We start from the raw sequence: 16,932 nt of genomic DNA on the forward strand, positions 1-16,932 counted from the left end.
ATAACAATTTATTTCAGTTTGTACTTTGTAATTAGATAAGTAGTAATGATGAACAAAAAGAGAAATGTGACTCAAATTCATATATGAATTTAATCCTCTCCTATCTAGCTACTATAATGTGCTGCATCAACACAACACTAATAGGCCACGCCACCATTACATAATATATGGGGCTCTCCTATTTTCCTTGCTATATTAGTATACAACAGTTGGCTTCTCTAACATTTCACAAATCTAAAAAACAACACTAGTAACCTATCGTCTGTACAGCACAGAACCGTTATATGTATTATATGTATATGTATATATGTATGGTGTTTTCTTGATCCAAAGTAGAATAGATCAGACCAGAATCTGAGACTTGGCAAGCATGCGCGAGCAATTCTTCCGGTTGGAGTTGCTCACAGCACACACACAGTTTTCGAGAATATCGTAGTCTTCCTCCCACAACAAAAGGGCAGCTGCATCGGGCTTCTCTATCAGCATCTTCGATGTCAGGTATCCTGCAATAGACCATGTCTGGTACAACCGCGCCTGCTTCCCTATGAACTTCCCGTTCTTTGTGTCGTAGTATTCAGGCCACCCATCCATAGGAAGCCGCTTCTCAACTATGTCCAGAGCCTTCTTCGCCATATCCGTCCTACGCATCTTCATGCACGCCAGCGTGAACTGCGTAAACAAATCAATTCATCAACTCCACACAAAACACACATTTAAGCATCAAATGATCTGTTATTTTTATAAAAGATATTCTTACCTGCCATAGAAGTGTTGGCCAGGATCCACCATTATGATATGACCAAGGTCTGCAATAATCACTCAGATTTTATAAGATATATACTACAAAACTACATCCACATGAAAGCATATACGGTAAGGTAGTTAAGGGAGCTTACGTATTCTTGGGATCGCTTCCAGTGATTATTCGCCACTCCTCTGACTCGACAGCAGGATAACACACTTTAAGTGGCATTTGACCAATAAGATCATCCCATTTGGCTTCGATCAGATTCAGTACAGCCTCATTCTGTCTTGGAGTACCCAGAGATGAAATGATAGACCAGAGGTTTCCGAGGGTAAAGAACCTAAAATCCATATGAGCCGGCTGCAGGTTGCCAATGAGATAACCGCCCGTCTCAGGAATCCAATGCATTAACCAATGAGGAATTTGATCAGGGTAGATATTAAACTTGTTAGTGGCTTCAGTCGAGTACTCCTCAGTCTTATAACGATAGATCTCATTAATTTTCTTCAGATCGACCCAATAATACTCCCTGATGTGAAAAGACAATGCACTCAGTCTATTGTTGATGGCCTTCACCAAATTCTTGGATCCCTCCTCTATTTCCAGCATCTCACGAGAGCACCGGAGAGCTGAGTAAAATAAGGACTGCAAAATAAAATTAAAATGAATCATTCATGATACTTGCATAAAGTTGACCTGCAATCGATGAGTGAACTCATCGTTCTTAACTTCCAAAAAAATTTAAGAATCCCATAACAAACTATCATTCTGAGTCTCTGACCATATAAACTAGATAATAAATCTGCTAAGAAACAAACAATTCTTATGAGGATATGCAGCAAACTTACTTGAATCTCTAATGGATGACCATGAATACCCATCCGACGATCAATCATACAGGAACCATCAGTAACAAGTAAAGAAGGAAACATATCAAAGCCATCTGACAAACAGAGGTTTATAATAAGTTTTATCCCTGTCTGGACATCCACTCTTTCCTGCAAGGAGTAGTCCCCGGTGAGCTTCCCATAAGCTCGTAGTAAGATAATCCACCAGAGTCCTAGATAAATTAGGAACAGTTGCAACATCACAGAAATGAAAACTAAAACATGAAGCCCATTTAGCCAACACCTTAAATGTATCCATCATTGAGGTTCACTGCTAAACACTGGTAAAGTAAACAGAGAAGAAAAAGAACCTAATAAAGAAACAACTTGCATACCAGAATCTACAGGAGCAACACGTCCAATAGCCGACTCCCCAAAATCTGGATCAAGAACTTCCTCAGACTTATCATCTTCTACGGCAACAGATCTAACTTTAAAACTTGCTGGCATTAGGCCTTGTCCAGGACTATAGCAATCCACTGTTTTCTCCCAACTCTTGAAACAATGAGGTAATATAAGAAAACGAAGGAACGTCAGTCAAGTAGCCACATCAATGATTAAGTCAACTAGTAAAAGATTAGCTATTCAACAAATGCACTGTAATCCAGAATCAAGACAAGGAACTTTCTTGAATCAAGAAGGTGAAGGAACATGAATCAAGTAGTCACATCAATGATCAATCAAGTATACTACAAAACCAGGGAAGATAAGGAACATTCTTTTATCAAGTAGCCACATACATCAACGATTAAGTCGAACTAGTAAAAGATTAGCTACTCAACAAATGCAGTGTAATCCATAATCCATCTTTCTCTATATATTAAGTCCCAATGATTCATCGTAGATTATCACAAAACGATGCAATAAAAGCAAAGCAGAGTTGATTACCTGCAGCTGCAGAGTGTGAAGCAAGAAGTTCTTGACGATCTCTCCCTCACCCTTGAGCAAAAAGGCAAAGGCAGAAGGGACAAAATCACGTATAAACACCTGATCGTAGTTAAGCGGCGTCTTGTCGTCGGGATCATTTGCGGCCACAGTGCCCACGGGGCTCCCGCAATACGTGACAATGGCGTTCCTCAGCAGCCTCCACGCCTCCTTCTCCACATCAGTCTCCTCCTTCCCCGCCTCCGCAAGCATCGCCTCCCTCGAGCACTCATTCTCCCCACACTCTTCAACCCCCTCATCCTCCGGCGGGGGCTTCACATTGATGCCTCCCTTCACGTAAATCCGATCGCATTTCTTGTCGCTGACGCGCCTCTCCACCGGAGACGAGAAATTCCTCAAATGCGGCGCAACCGCGAAATGGGCCCTTGTCCTCTTGCTGGGATTGAAACAGCAGGAGCTGGAGAAGATTCTGGATTGGCCCCATGTGGAAGACAATGCCGAATTCCGCTTCTGGGTCCGACCAAGAATGGTGCGAAATCGGGAAGCGGAGAAGTGATTCGGATTGGATGAGAAATTGGAGGATTTGGGGAGAGGGACGCCCACGTTCTTGGAGGGCGACAGGATTCTGGAACATGGCTTCATGTTCTTGAATTTGAAAATGGTGGCCATTTCTTTCGATCGAAACAGCAATTTGAGTTGTGGGGAAGATTAATGGGATGTTGAAGAGAGACGACTTAGTTAATCCGAATTAGAAAAAAAAGTAAAAGAAAATGGAATGGATTCCAGAAATGGGAAGAGGGGAAGGGATTGCGGAGGGAGGATTCAAATATGAAGAGGGAACGGGAAGTATCAATTATATATACGCATATTCTGCAGTTAAAACTGTTGCATTTTTTACGACGCATATTTTAATTCTTGTATTCTAATCAAATTCTATCACTAATATTTACGAATAAATTTAGTTACAACCTGCAAAGAAATCAGGGATCGTTGAGATCACTATTATTTAGGAATAAATTTAGTTACAATCTGGAAAGAAACCATTGGAAAATTGATAGTTGTGACTTGTGAATGATTTTTATCGTGGGCATATACTTATAATTTAGGCATTGTGTATTACCTTGAGTGGAGAGTAGTTAGTTGTGAATGATTTCTTATCATAGACAAATAATCTCTCCTTCCCAATTTAATTTTCACTCTTTTCCATTTCGGTCCGTCCCAACTTAATTGTCACACTTCATTTTTACAATAAATAGTTAATAGGTCACTCATTCCACTAACTCACTTCACTCACATTTTATTATAAAATCAATATAAAAAAGTGGATCTCACATTTCACTAACTTTTCCAACCAACTTTTCTTTATATTACTTAAAACTCGTGTTCACTCAAAGATTGACAATTAAATTGGGACAGAGGGAGTACTTACTAAAAGTTGGCGTTGCTTCATTTACTTGTACATGTCAAAATTACTCCCACGGTCCCACAATAAGGGCGTGTTCAGTATTTTAGAGATAGGGAGAAATGGGCCCATTTTCGTCGTATTATGACCGTTTGGTGTTTTTGTATCATTTCCATTGGGCCCGACTACAAAACGAAGGCCCGCAGTGTTCCTCTCTGTTTTTGCCTTAAATCAATTCTTCGATGGGTGCTAAGAGCACCCCCAGAATTGATGACAATTTTACGGAGTTAGCCTTCTCATTTTTTTCACTTCCCCCCCCCCTCTCTCTCTCTCGTCTTGTTAGATTTCATTTTTCAATTTCCCCCTTTCTGCTGAGGGAACCCTAGTGAGAAAAATTGGTCCAATTTTTGTTCAGATTTTCGGCCAACTGCTCCATCGGAGTTTAATTAAGAGGCGACCTACATATAAGGCAGGTAAATTTACACACTATGATGAGGTCCAGCACAACAAATTATGCGAGCTTGATGTTGATGCTGGAAGACATTATGCTAATTTACCAATCGGAGACCAAGCTACTTGTACATAGGTACATGAGCGCACGAAGCAGATCTGCGGAAAGGAGAATTTTAGACCATGCCAGACGGTTCAGTTTGTTGAAAAAAATTCCAGATCAAACAAAATACCTGAATCGCCTAGTTCGTTTTTCAAACGTAGATTGTGTAGCTAATCTTCGTATGGACGTAAATACCTTTGGTAAACTTTGTAGAATTTTATCCGAAAGGGGTAGGCTGATAACAGGGAAGTCCCTACTTGTAGAGGAACAAGTAGCAATATTCCTTGGTGTTCTAGCACATCACAACAAAAATCGGGTAGTCAAATTCAGGTACAGGCGATCCGGGGCAACCGTGTCCTATTATATGCAGAAAGTCCTTTGTGCCGTTTTGAGCTTACATTCTATACTCCTGCAAAAACCCACCCCGGTGACAGCCGACTGCCCAGATAATGGATGGAAGTGGTTCCATGTAGTGCAAAGTGTTAGTCCCTTCAGCTTCATAGATGTGAACAACTATCTTTGTTATAATCATATACTAATTTTGCAAGGTTGCAATTGGTGCTTTGAACGGGACCCATATCGATGTGTTGGTTAGTAATGAGGACAAGCCAAGGTATCAGACTCGAAAAGGGCACATTGCTACAAATACTCTAGCCGTATGCGATCACCAAATGCAGTTCGTGTATTTATTGCCGGGATGGGAAGGTTTAGCAGGCGACTCACTCGTACTAAAAGACGTTGTAACGCAAGAGCATGTTTTCAAGGTCCCCTAAGGTCATAACTAAGTTTATTATGTCCTATACACCTCTATACTGTTCCATTTTATAGTGTATTTATCAATTGTTGTTGGTGTTGATGCATCGCAGGTTATTACTACTTGTGTGATAATGGGTATGCAAACAGCAATGGGTTTCTGATGTCATATAGAGATGTACGTTATCATCTAAAAGAATGAGGTCCGGGTACAGATACGCCTCAGAATCCCAAGGAATTATTTAACATGCAACACACAAAGGTTCGTAATGTAATCGAACGGGCTTTTGCAGTGCTGAAAATGCAGTGGGGGGATTCTTCGAAGTGCTTCATACCAATGTTTTAAAAATCGGACCGGCAAGTGAACCGGTGTGACTATCGGTTCACGGTTCAACTGGTTCGACCGAACCACTAGTTGAACCGGAATACTGTAGCAATAATATATTTATTACATAAAAATATATATATAATGTATTTTTATATAAAATAGAACTCAAAATAATGAATTCAAAATACTTGTCCTAGCGTAATACCTATGTAATACTACTAATTGAATATAAAAGCATGTCTCTAGTATAATTTTAATAAAATAGAATATAAATTATAATTTTAAATGCTTTCCCACACACCCATACGTCACGCAACCACTTTGATAAATACCCTAACCCTATTTTCAATCCCCACACCTGCAGCTGCCTCTCAGAAATTCGCCACCCCTTCCATCTCCATTTTAAAACCCTTTACTTCCTTCTTGGTTTGAGATATTCTTATCTTTTTCAATTCTCTTATTTTGCCACTCAATCTTGTGATGTTCACTGCTTTAAATCAACAGATTTTTGATCTATTGGAGAAGGGAAACAAACAATGCAGTGGGCAAGTGAATCTCATAGTAGTTGCACTGGATATTCTCGACGATTTTCAGAAATGTTTCAAGAACCGGTTCAACAAGCCAGTTTGTCTGATCTAAAACGGCTTAACTAGCTGACGGTTCAAAAGGCCAAACCGGACCGGAGAACCTACCGGTTAGCGGCCAAACCGGTCGGACCGGCCGGTCCGGTCCGGTTTTTAAAACACTGCTTCATACTACCCAATCGAAACACAAATCCGACTAATAATGGCATGCTTTTTGCTGCACAACTTCATTCGTCTGGAAATGGCAACCGACCCAATTGAGCTCGAGCTCAACGGGTAATCCACGCCTCTAATGAGTGATGAAGACCATGTTGCACGAGAGTACATTGACTATGTGGAGCCTTCGCCGGAATGGACTCAGATGCGGGATGACATAGCCCTAAATATGTGGAATAACCGTTAGAAAATGTTGTTGTTTTTAGTAGGTTTATGCGTGTGTGCGATACAATGTTTTTAACTTGTCCGCTTTGGTACTCTGTCTCACTTGGATTATGTTGATCTTTACTTTGCTTGACCAGTTGTAAGAACCTTGTTTCATGAATGCATTTTAATTTCTAAAACCCATATTGCAGCTTGATGTATCAAGGCGGTGAAACACCGGAATGTCACTGTGGTGCTGGCAAGATGGAGCTCCGATGTGCCGGCCCGAACGCAGTGAATGCGGGAAGGTACTACTTAAAGTGCCCTGCTAATGAGAACCATCCCATCTCATTCCAATGGTATGACGAATACCGAAGTCACAACAAGTGGCATCCAACAGAGGCTACAAGCAAACGCATCCGAGAGGCCAGACCATCAGTTGTAAGGGATCACCGTCATCCGAAGAGTTCACGGGCGCATGGTTGTGCATCGAACTCAAATACCGAAATGAAGATTAATGTGTTGCTTTGTCTGGTTGGTTTGCTGCCGTAAAAAAAAATGAGATTATCGTGAATATAACACATTCAAAAATTAGCCAAATTTTCCCGACGTAGAGGCAATCGCTTGTCGCGGTGTGTATTTTGATTGTGAAGTGGATGTAATGTCAGTTTAACACCGAACGTTTCTATGTTTTTTGGCTCTTGTTTTAGCTGACATATAACAATGTACTAAGTTAATACTCCCTCTGTCCCATTAGAAATGCAACGTTTTCCTTTTTGGGTTGTCCCACTAAAAATGAAATGTTTCCTAAAATGGAAACATCACTCTCTCTACTTTTCCCTCTCTCTTACTTTACTCTCTCTTCATTAACTCACAAAACAACACTTGCATAAAATCCTGTGCCAGAAACCAAATGTTTCATATTTATTGGGACGGAGGGAGTATTTTTTATAGTGGTTATGGTTATTGTAAACAGACACCTTTATTCAACACACTAGAGAACAAAAATTTCAATTCACCTGTGAGATCAACAAACTTTACTACACCAAATCAAAAGGACAAAATGATTCGGCCTTTTTTACATGGAGTTGGTTTGGAGAGAATGGCTTATTTATTATCAACAAGACTTTGGATTGGTGTGGTGAGATTAATGGGTTGAGTAGGTTGCACTAAAGCAATAAGCTTTAGCACACACCATTAAATGTCACAACCTCCACCCACAAGTAAGATGCATATATGCGTATACTTCTCCGATTTTCTTTTTGAATGACAACAATTTGTCCAGATTTTTGGTGCAAAAAATGTTGAATTCGTCGAAAGTCTTAGCAGAAAGTTGTCAAAATATTTAATGCAGCCTATGCCTCAATCCTCTATATAATATCAGTGTTATTGTTTACCATAACCACATAAGCATAAACACTCACCTTCTCCTACATGGATTTGAATATACCCGGTCTAGCGGCTTTTTTCTACGTCGGAAAATGATCAGCCGATTGCGACGACACCTTGTCAAGTGTCTCATGTCCCTCAAGTCAGATACATAGTGGACGCTCAAATACTTTCCAAGTTGGTTCCTACTCACAGCTCAACGTCAGGTCCAGCAAAAGCAAAGTGTGTTCTTCTCCAAGGCCCAGCTAAGCCAGCGTGTGGAGCACCTGCACAAACGCTACAAGACATTCAGGGCTATTGTCCACACTAATGGTGCGTTTTGGGACATGGAAAACAGGTTTGTCCGAGCTTCCGATGGTTTATGGCATAAGATAATAAAGGTATGTGTATTTACTTTCACCATTGCATCAAATCATCTTCTCAATATGTATAAAAATATTTGTCTGGTGAGGCGTTTAACAATTTGGTTTCAATATGCAAGAAAAACGAGTTTGCGGGAGCTTACTACTACCACGATGCACATATGTACTCCTCTCTTGCATGTTTATTCGGGATGGATGACATCAAGGTGGAGGGAGAAAGGGAGGTTATTGAGGTATCAGATAACACCGCCATAATAATGTCGGAGGACACTATGCCTGTTGATTTAAGGAGGATGATGACGAAGTTAACTCCCTCGCGGTATTCCGGAGGCCAAATGTCAAGAAGAAACTGTTCGATGAGGATGAGATGTTGACCGACAGAGAGTCATCCACTACTGAGGGATCAGACCTCATTGAAGTTGCTGCTCGAGTCCAGCTGCAGCCTCGAGTTGAAATGAGGCGATCCCTACCAAGGCCGACGACATTTGGGAGTGGAGATGTTGGCCCATCTACAAGGTCCCCACATACTAGTTCTTGCGCCTCCAACTCTCCTATTAGGTGGCTGCCGCAAACTCGCAAATGAGTGTGTCCGTATGATGATGAGGGAAACACAATGCCAACAAGACTAACTGTAGTATGTAATGGTTTTTTTTTTCGTTCCATGTTTTTGCCATTACAGTCATTGCTCTTTTGGGTTGTTGTTGCTTCCTTCAACTAGTTAAGAACATCATTGCTAAGGATATGTATTAGTAGCTAGGTACTGTCTAAATAATTTAAGAACTAGATCAGTAAGGTAGTTTATGTAATAGATGCATACGTTGGTGTTTCCTTGCTTTGAAATATGACCATCTTATTACCAATTGGTGCAAGGATGAGCTTCTTTTTATTGGCACTAATGACTGAAATGGGGATTAAATAATTTAAACAATTCGGTAGTCCCCAGATAGGTTCTCAATACAAATGACTGAAATGGGGATTAAATAATTTAAACAATGAAATATACATTACATTGAGTTGAGTTGAGCTGATCTACACTTGTACATTCATCATTGTTTTATACGACGTTCTTTCCAAATGTGGAGCCCGGGCTGTTATTTAGGAACAAAACAAAGGAATTATTTACTCATTGCTATATGTAAGGCAGAAACAATGGAAATGATTACTCAATGCTATAAGTATGACCGAAAATTCTTACTAGTAATAGCCATATCATAAGGTGCATTAATATTACAAAAAGTTCACACCACTTTGGACATACAAAAAGTGGAACTAATTACGCTCAAAGGGGGCTGCTTATTTGCAGCATATTCATCCCATTGATTCAACAAAACAGTAAAAAAAAGGTTAATTCCAACCATATGTCCTAAATATGTAGATCAATAACTAGTTAGATATGACAAGTACCATAAGTAAGATCCATGGTGGCCGTTCAGTTATGTTTTCTACTTGTCCTCAATGAGCTTTAGTAGATAACCAAGACGAGCTGTTGGGGGCATACCATTGAACACCTGAAGACGTTGTGGCTTGTCCCCCAATATGTTGCAAAGCTCGTATTTCTGAGCGAGATTGAGGCCCTCGACTGTTGACAACTTTTCGAACACGTCATCCCTCGCTTGGCCACAGTTAAACTCATAACCAATCCTTTTGGAAATCATCTCCAGACGTGCATTTGTTTCCGCATGTAGGTTACCGAGGTACTCTATCAGAGGGGCATCACTCATATCGCGTTTGCGCTTACCGCCACTGGTTTTGGTATACGACATTTCCTTATCACTTTGCCTGGACGCCGTGTCATTAACCTCGGCTGTTTTCCCAATTGGAGATGTGTCGAAAAAAATATCATCAAGTGAGGGGTGGTAATCGTTCTCGTTAACCTGGCTCCCTCCAGCCATCTAACTTCCAGCCATATGGCCTCCAGGCATCTGGCCTCCCCCCATCTGACCTCCAGTCATCTGGGCACGTGTGCGCTCTGCTGACTTATGAAGTGATCTACCCCCAGGCCGGATGCTCTGTCCTTACCAAAGATACATTTTCATGTCTCCCAATAAAGCCATGACTTGGTTCGCATAAATTTAGCTTCTTTGTCAGCCTACAATAATACATTTAAAACTGTATTTAATCATCAAGTACCAAAGAAATCAATTTTATCCATATGAACGAACACTTTAGTTATATCCGGCTACTCACCGCAACAATTTGCTCCCACTGTTCATCCGTGCATTCAATCTTATGATCTCCATCAGAATTGAAACCAATTCCGGTGCGCGAAAGGATTGATCTTAGGAGTCCATAGCTCTTTTTCCATACTGAAATCTTAGATTGTATGTGAGGGTTTCCCTTCAGGTCGGTGATCGGGAACTCTTGACGAAGGTTATCCTCGATTATGCTTAGATACCCCGAGCGAAATCTGTTGTCGGATTTCCATCCCGTCGCAACCAAGCCCTATAAACTTGTTGCCAAAATCTCTTCCTCACGTTCAACCCACATTCTCCGTGTGTGGTCGCCCTTGCGGTACTTCTGCCGAGGTGTGTGTTGAAGACCTACATCAAGCAACACAAAACAAAGGAGAATTTTGGAATACAGGACGATAAATTAACGGAATTTATCCACTATGTAGGCCCAAATACCTTGGCTTGCAGTTACACTATCATGAACCATGAAACTCCTCTAAGACCCAGACATCCCACCCTGCAACCAAACAATAATATGACAAATCAGACATCAGTTACTCAACAAAACGTTGGAAAAATGCTTCGCAGACACAATAAAAATAAAGCGTGGGTTGTTTTGATAACACTATCAAATTATTTCAACAGAATTCAAAGGAGCATCTTGATCACAAACTAAATGATCGTTAGTCCTCTAACTCATCCAACCGCATACCTTATATCGTAACAGCAAATACTATCGTAACAACCAGTTCGATTCTTCAAAAAAAAAATAAGGCCTAACCTAATTAAGCCAGTAAGGAGAAGCGAAAATGGCATACCTGCATTTCGACAAAACCCTAGATTGAATGCGCTCTGATTTTGCAGAATTTATTCTACTGAACGCCTTCTGCCTGGTTTATTTGTATACACCCAAAAAATTAAACACACCCACTCTGCCGTGCTCATTTTCTATAGCCGCGAAATTTCAATTTTTTCATAATTTTAGGGGCACTTCCGTCTTTCAATAATTACCTTTAAAATAATGCCAGTATTTTGGTGGTAAAAGCCACCCAATATCTAAAACATTGAACTGCAGAAATAGGGCCCCATTTTGGTGGGCCCTACAGTATCAAATCTAAACCAGATTTATATAGAACAACCCATATTAGAAACATTGAACAAGCCCTAAGAGTTTTGTTTTGCCATTTTGGTCCATCCCATAATAAGAGTTCTATTTCGCTTTTACCATAAATGGTATGTAGGGCACACATTCCACCATCGTATTTCCTCCACATTTTATTATAAACTACTCCCACCGTCCCTGAAAGTTTGTCCCATTTTTCCATTTCCGCCCGTCTCACAAAATTAGTCTCATTTCACTTTTTTACCATTTTTGGTAGTGGACCTCATATTCCATTAACCCATTCCTAGTCACATTTTATTATAAAACTAATATATATATAAATATGACTCATATTCCACTAACTTTTTCAACTCACTTTTCATTACATTTCTTAAAACTCGTGCTGGATCAAAGTAGGACAACATTGGGGAACGGAGGGAGTAATATATATATATATGTGGGACTCATATTCCACTAACTTATTCAATTCACTTTCTTTAACATTTCTTAAAACTCATGTCATAACTAAATAGGACTCTTATTTCGGGACAGAGGGAATATTATTGTGTACATGATTTTAAGTGATGCTAAAGGTCCTGAGTTCGAAGTTTTGTTACCTCAAATAACTTTTTCTCTCTATTTCTAACTTACTTTACCGATTTCATATTAAAATCTATGTCTTATATAATACATTAATATTTGCGGGTACCAACACCCGACAAGTTAGGTACCCGTACCCGATTTTTAGCCAAATTTGTTGTTCCAATACCCACTCCGCGACATACCGGGATTACCCGATACTCGTGTCGGGTATCCCGTACCCGACATTGCGGGTACCTAATCCGAAATCCTAATAAAAAATATATAAATCATAATAACCGTCAATGTTCCATAATTTACTTTATTAATATCGATGGCAAACGTTGAATAGATTGAGCATAAAAGTGAGGGGACGCTCTATAGCTAGTTCCAGTGAGTTTTCAATTGTATATTCGTTAGAATATAAAAATGTTTTAAAAAATCTCTTAGGCCTTCCACAACGCTATCTCTTATTCATCCATTAACCGTCTCATCCCTTAACTATTCATGGGCCCCACTGTACTTTTCAGCATATCTCTTAACTAAGAGACAATACCTGCATCCCTCCATCTCTTCCCTTAACTATTCATTCAATTTCATTTTTTATTTTTATTTCCAACAAATTCAATTAATAAAAACACACTTCATTAAATAAAATAAAATTACAATTTAAAAACCTAAAAAAATAAAAAAGACATAATTTAAAAAACTAGAAATTACAAATTGCAAATTTAAATTCAAATCACAAAAAAATGGAGGCAAAGAAGTAGAAGAAGGAGTTCTCTAGTGACGATCATCTAACAGTTGCCAAATTTTGCCCAAATGTGCTCCATTAGATCCTCCTGGAGTTGGGCGTGGGCGGTAGAATCACGTGTCCTTGCCCGAATAGACAACCGCTCTTTCAAAGACGGATGCACTCCCCTTCGAGGCGGACTACTTGCGGTTGAGCTTCCCGGGGTTTCAGGGTCGAACCAATTTCCCGCCTCAGGTCGTTCGCCGGCGACAATCATGTTGTGCAAGATTATGCACGTATACATGATGTCGACCATATTATCCATAAACCACATACGAGCCAGGGCTTTGATAATGTTAAATCGAGCTTGGAGAACCCCGAACGCTCTCTCCACATCCTTGCGAGCAGCCTCTTGCTTCTGCGCAAAAAGAGCATGTTTTTCGTTCGCAAGCCTGTTGAACGTCTTCACGAAGGTTGGCCACTTCGGATAGATGCCGTCGGCATGATAGTACCCCATTATATACTGGCGATTGTTAGCGATGAAGTTGATGGCCGGTGCTTTACCATTCAGAACTTCGCTGAAGAGGTTGGAATGGTTGAGCACGTTGACGTCATTGTTCGAGCCGGGGACCCCAAAATAGGCATGCCAAATCCATAGCCGGTAGTCGGCGACAACCTTGAGTATAACGGTGGGGTGGGTGCCTTTGTGGCCTCTCGTGTATGACCCCCTCCACGAGGCAATTCTTTCATTGCCAATGCATGTAATCGACGCTCCCGAGCATCCCGGGGAATCCGTGCACTTGTTCGTGAAGTTGGAGCAGAAACTGACAATCTGCGGTGGTTGGCTTCTTCAGAAATTCGTCGGTGAAGGTTGCCCGGACGCCTTTGCAGAAGTTCATCAAACAAAGTCTCCCAGTGGTTTCTCCGACGTGCAGGTATTCGTCGAACGACTCCGCCGTTTGTCCAGTAGCAAGCTGACAGATCGCTGCAGTACATTTCTGGAGGGTCGTGTGGCTAGGACGTCCAACAGCGTCAAACCCTTCTATGAAGTACTCTTCCCGGGCCGCCAATGTATTCGCGATATGCAAAAATAGTGCGCGTGACATACGAAAACGACAACGGAAGTAGATATCTCCCCATACCGGGTTCCGACTGAAGTAATCGCGTTCCAACCTTGCGGCGGCTTCCTCCCGGTTACGATGGATGTAAGTCCGGGATCGCCTTTGAGAAGGCGTGGCGGCTTCCTCCTCCCTACGTCGATCTTCTTCTAGCGATTCTTCCATTATTTGACGCATTTGCTCAAATGGATCCATGAATGGATTAAATTTGGGAAAAGAAAAATTTGTGGGAATGATTTATAGAAGTGATTGGAGAGGAAAGAAAGAGAGATGAGAGAAGAATAGATGTGTGTTTGTGTGTAAAATGGAGAATGAAGAGTATTTATAGAATAAATAAAAAAATAAAAAATTCGACCGTTGAACGGTCATATTACCGTTTTTAATTTTTTTTTTTTGAAAAATCGAATTTAAAAAAAATCAAATTATGACGTCATAATTACGACGCCCACTCGCGGGCCGGCGAGTAGGCGCTGTCTCGTGGCGATGCCCTTCCGCGCGCGACGCGGGACGGGATGGCTCGTCCCAACGGGACGAGATGGTGTTTGCAACGGCGTCTCGTCGCCGTCTCGTCTCTGCGGGACGAGATAGGGATGGCAACGAGACGCGTTGCCGATGCTCTTAGATTATATAAAATACTCCACTGGTCCGCCTTAATAGATGCATTTCATTTTCTTTACTCATTTTGGAAATATAATAATATAAACACTCTTCTCTACATTATTATCTCTCATACTTTATTTTTTCTCCGTTCTAACTATTTATTTTTAATTTGTCAAAATGAGGGTGTATATGGCTATCATTATCTAACTATTTACTTTTTTTTCCTCCACTTTAACTATTTGAAACACCTCTATTAATATGGAACGGAGAGAGTATTAAAAGATGGAATATGACTAATACTAATAATAACGGGTATTATCAGGACTAACGGGTATACCCGCTACCCGCAAAATTCTAAAACACACTACCTGATTCCGCCCCGTTTCCCGTTATTGTCGAGTAATGGATCGAGATGGGAATCACCCATTACCCGGTACCCATTTTGCCACCCCTAATTAATATGATTACATGACTATTGTATATGTATTAAACATGTAAAAGACATAGAGTACTCGATGATTAGAAGTTTGAAAGGGAAACTATCTGGATAATATTGTCCGAAATTTGAAAATGAAAAAAAAAAAAAAAGGAAAGTAACAAGAATTAGTGAAGGCTGTTGACCTTAACCTTGTCAACATAATTCAAAAATCGAATTGTTCATGGAGTGAATCTTAATGCATCGGAGATATCAATATATAGGGAATAAAATAACAATTAAGTTGTAATAAATCACACATCCACAGCTTTTAATTAATTTGGACGAAATATCTGTTTAAAAATATGGAGGATGAAAATATGTCAATGTTTGAGAGATTTCACTATTTCAGCCTTCAGGTAGTATTTACTACTCATATTGAATTGTTCAAAATTCCACGTGGCATAGTTTGAGTCATTAGATCACTAAATTAGACAGTTGGTAAATGGTCTTTGTTAGGAGTTAGAATCAAGCAAAGTTAACTTTTCCATAACATCCATACAAATATATTCTCCATAAATTAATCCAACACATTCAAATAAAAATGAAAATTGAGAATTCATGTTATATAAAATTAATCAAAGCATAGGCATATTTTAACATACATATTAGCACAAGTCCAATATATTTTGATTTGTGACACTAGTCAGATTAAAATTAAACCTCCTTGACTTCAACGGTGGGCTTGATTTCCACGGCCGGTTTGGGCTCCTCCTTGAGTCCATTAACCGCAGGCTTCTTCTCGCTCTCATTCTCGATCTTGTTGTTGTTGTTGTTGTCGTCGTCGTCTTGAAGCTGGAAGGCGTCAACGGGATAGGTGCGGAAGAGGCCAGTGGGGGTCTTGAAGGTGATCTTGCCGGTGGGAGGAACGTCAACGTAGATCTCCCTAAGCATGACCCAGAGCAGGAGCTCCTTGGCCTTGACGCCGGTGAGCTTGGTGATCCGGTTGGGCTCAATGTAGGCAGTCACCTCCGTGGCGTACTGCACGGGCTTCCCGATCTTCTCGAAGCGGTGCTCGCACTTCTTCTTCTGAATCAGCCACACGAATCCAGTCTCCTTGACGTAGCCGACTTCCACGATGTCCTTGAGCGGCAGAAGCCCGTTGGGCAGCCCCATCTCCGTCAGCAGCTGCTTCGACTTCTCCCTGCAGATTTCGTCGCCCTGGTACATCTCCGACGCCGCCGCTCTGATCGCGTCTGTTACTAGAGACATCTTCTATTTTATTTTATTTTTGCAAATGGTTTCAATGAATGAATGCAGTTGAGAGATGAAGGAGTAGATAGGTTGTTATATAGATGGATATAGGGATGGCTTAGCTTTAACATTATCATGGTGCATTAATTGTATGTATGTTATCAATACCTACCAACTACTTTATGGTTTAGATGTACCTATTATCAAATAGCTAACACGAGATCATGAATTAATAAGGCCAGGCTACGTACATATTTCTTCAACAAAAGGGTAAGTACAAGATAGCTAGTAATACACATGGTTCAAGTTTATGCATAGATTAGGCAGCTAGTATTAAACAAAAAACACATACACATTTTAGAAATTGCTAAATATGAGTATCATCGATAAGCACTGCTCTCTTTGTTATTTAGTACAGTACTCCCTCCGTCCCACAAAAGATGTCACACTTGTGGGACGACACGAGATTTTAGGAGGTTTTGTTTTGTGTGTTAAATGGAGAGAGAAAATATAATTTTTATATTCATGTGAGAGATAACTTTTTCCTAAAAGGGAAATGTGACATCTTTTGTGGGACAAACTAAAAAGGAAAGTGTGACATCTGTGGGACAGAGGGAGTACTTTTTAATATCTTGATAAATGACATGGACATTAATGTTTAATTTGTTCTTTTATGTATGAATTTGAAATTATTTAATAAAATGGATAAAAT

General features: G+C 40.4%; 2 protein-coding genes across 2 annotated transcripts; both read right to left on the reverse strand.

Moving 5' to 3' along the window:
- Nucleotides 1-49: 49 nt before the first annotated feature.
- LOC125196458 (alkaline/neutral invertase A, mitochondrial-like) lies at nt 50-3,279 on the reverse strand. Its single transcript, XM_048094979.1, has 6 exons — nt 2,521-3,279; nt 1,968-2,127; nt 1,594-1,805; nt 897-1,390; nt 758-806; nt 50-669 (listed from the first exon to the last, which is right to left on the reverse strand). The coding sequence occupies exons 1-6, from the start codon at nt 3,184-3,186 to the stop codon at nt 343-345; spliced, it is 1,908 nt and encodes a 635-aa protein (XP_047950936.1). The 5' UTR covers nt 3,187-3,279; the 3' UTR covers nt 50-342.
- A 12,286-nt stretch (nt 3,280-15,565) lies between these two features.
- Nucleotides 15,566-16,301, reverse strand: LOC125192957. The gene has a single exon (XM_048090643.1). The coding sequence runs from the start codon at nt 16,236-16,238 to the stop codon at nt 15,684-15,686; it is 555 nt and encodes a 184-aa protein (XP_047946600.1). The 5' UTR covers nt 16,239-16,301; the 3' UTR covers nt 15,566-15,683.
- Between the last annotated feature and the right edge of the window lie 631 nt (nt 16,302-16,932).

The sequence above is a fragment of the Salvia hispanica genome, chromosome 6 (genome assembly GCF_023119035.1).
Source record: "Salvia hispanica cultivar TCC Black 2014 chromosome 6, UniMelb_Shisp_WGS_1.0, whole genome shotgun sequence".
In the NCBI taxonomy this organism is placed as follows: Eukaryota; Viridiplantae; Streptophyta; class Magnoliopsida; order Lamiales; family Lamiaceae; genus Salvia; species Salvia hispanica.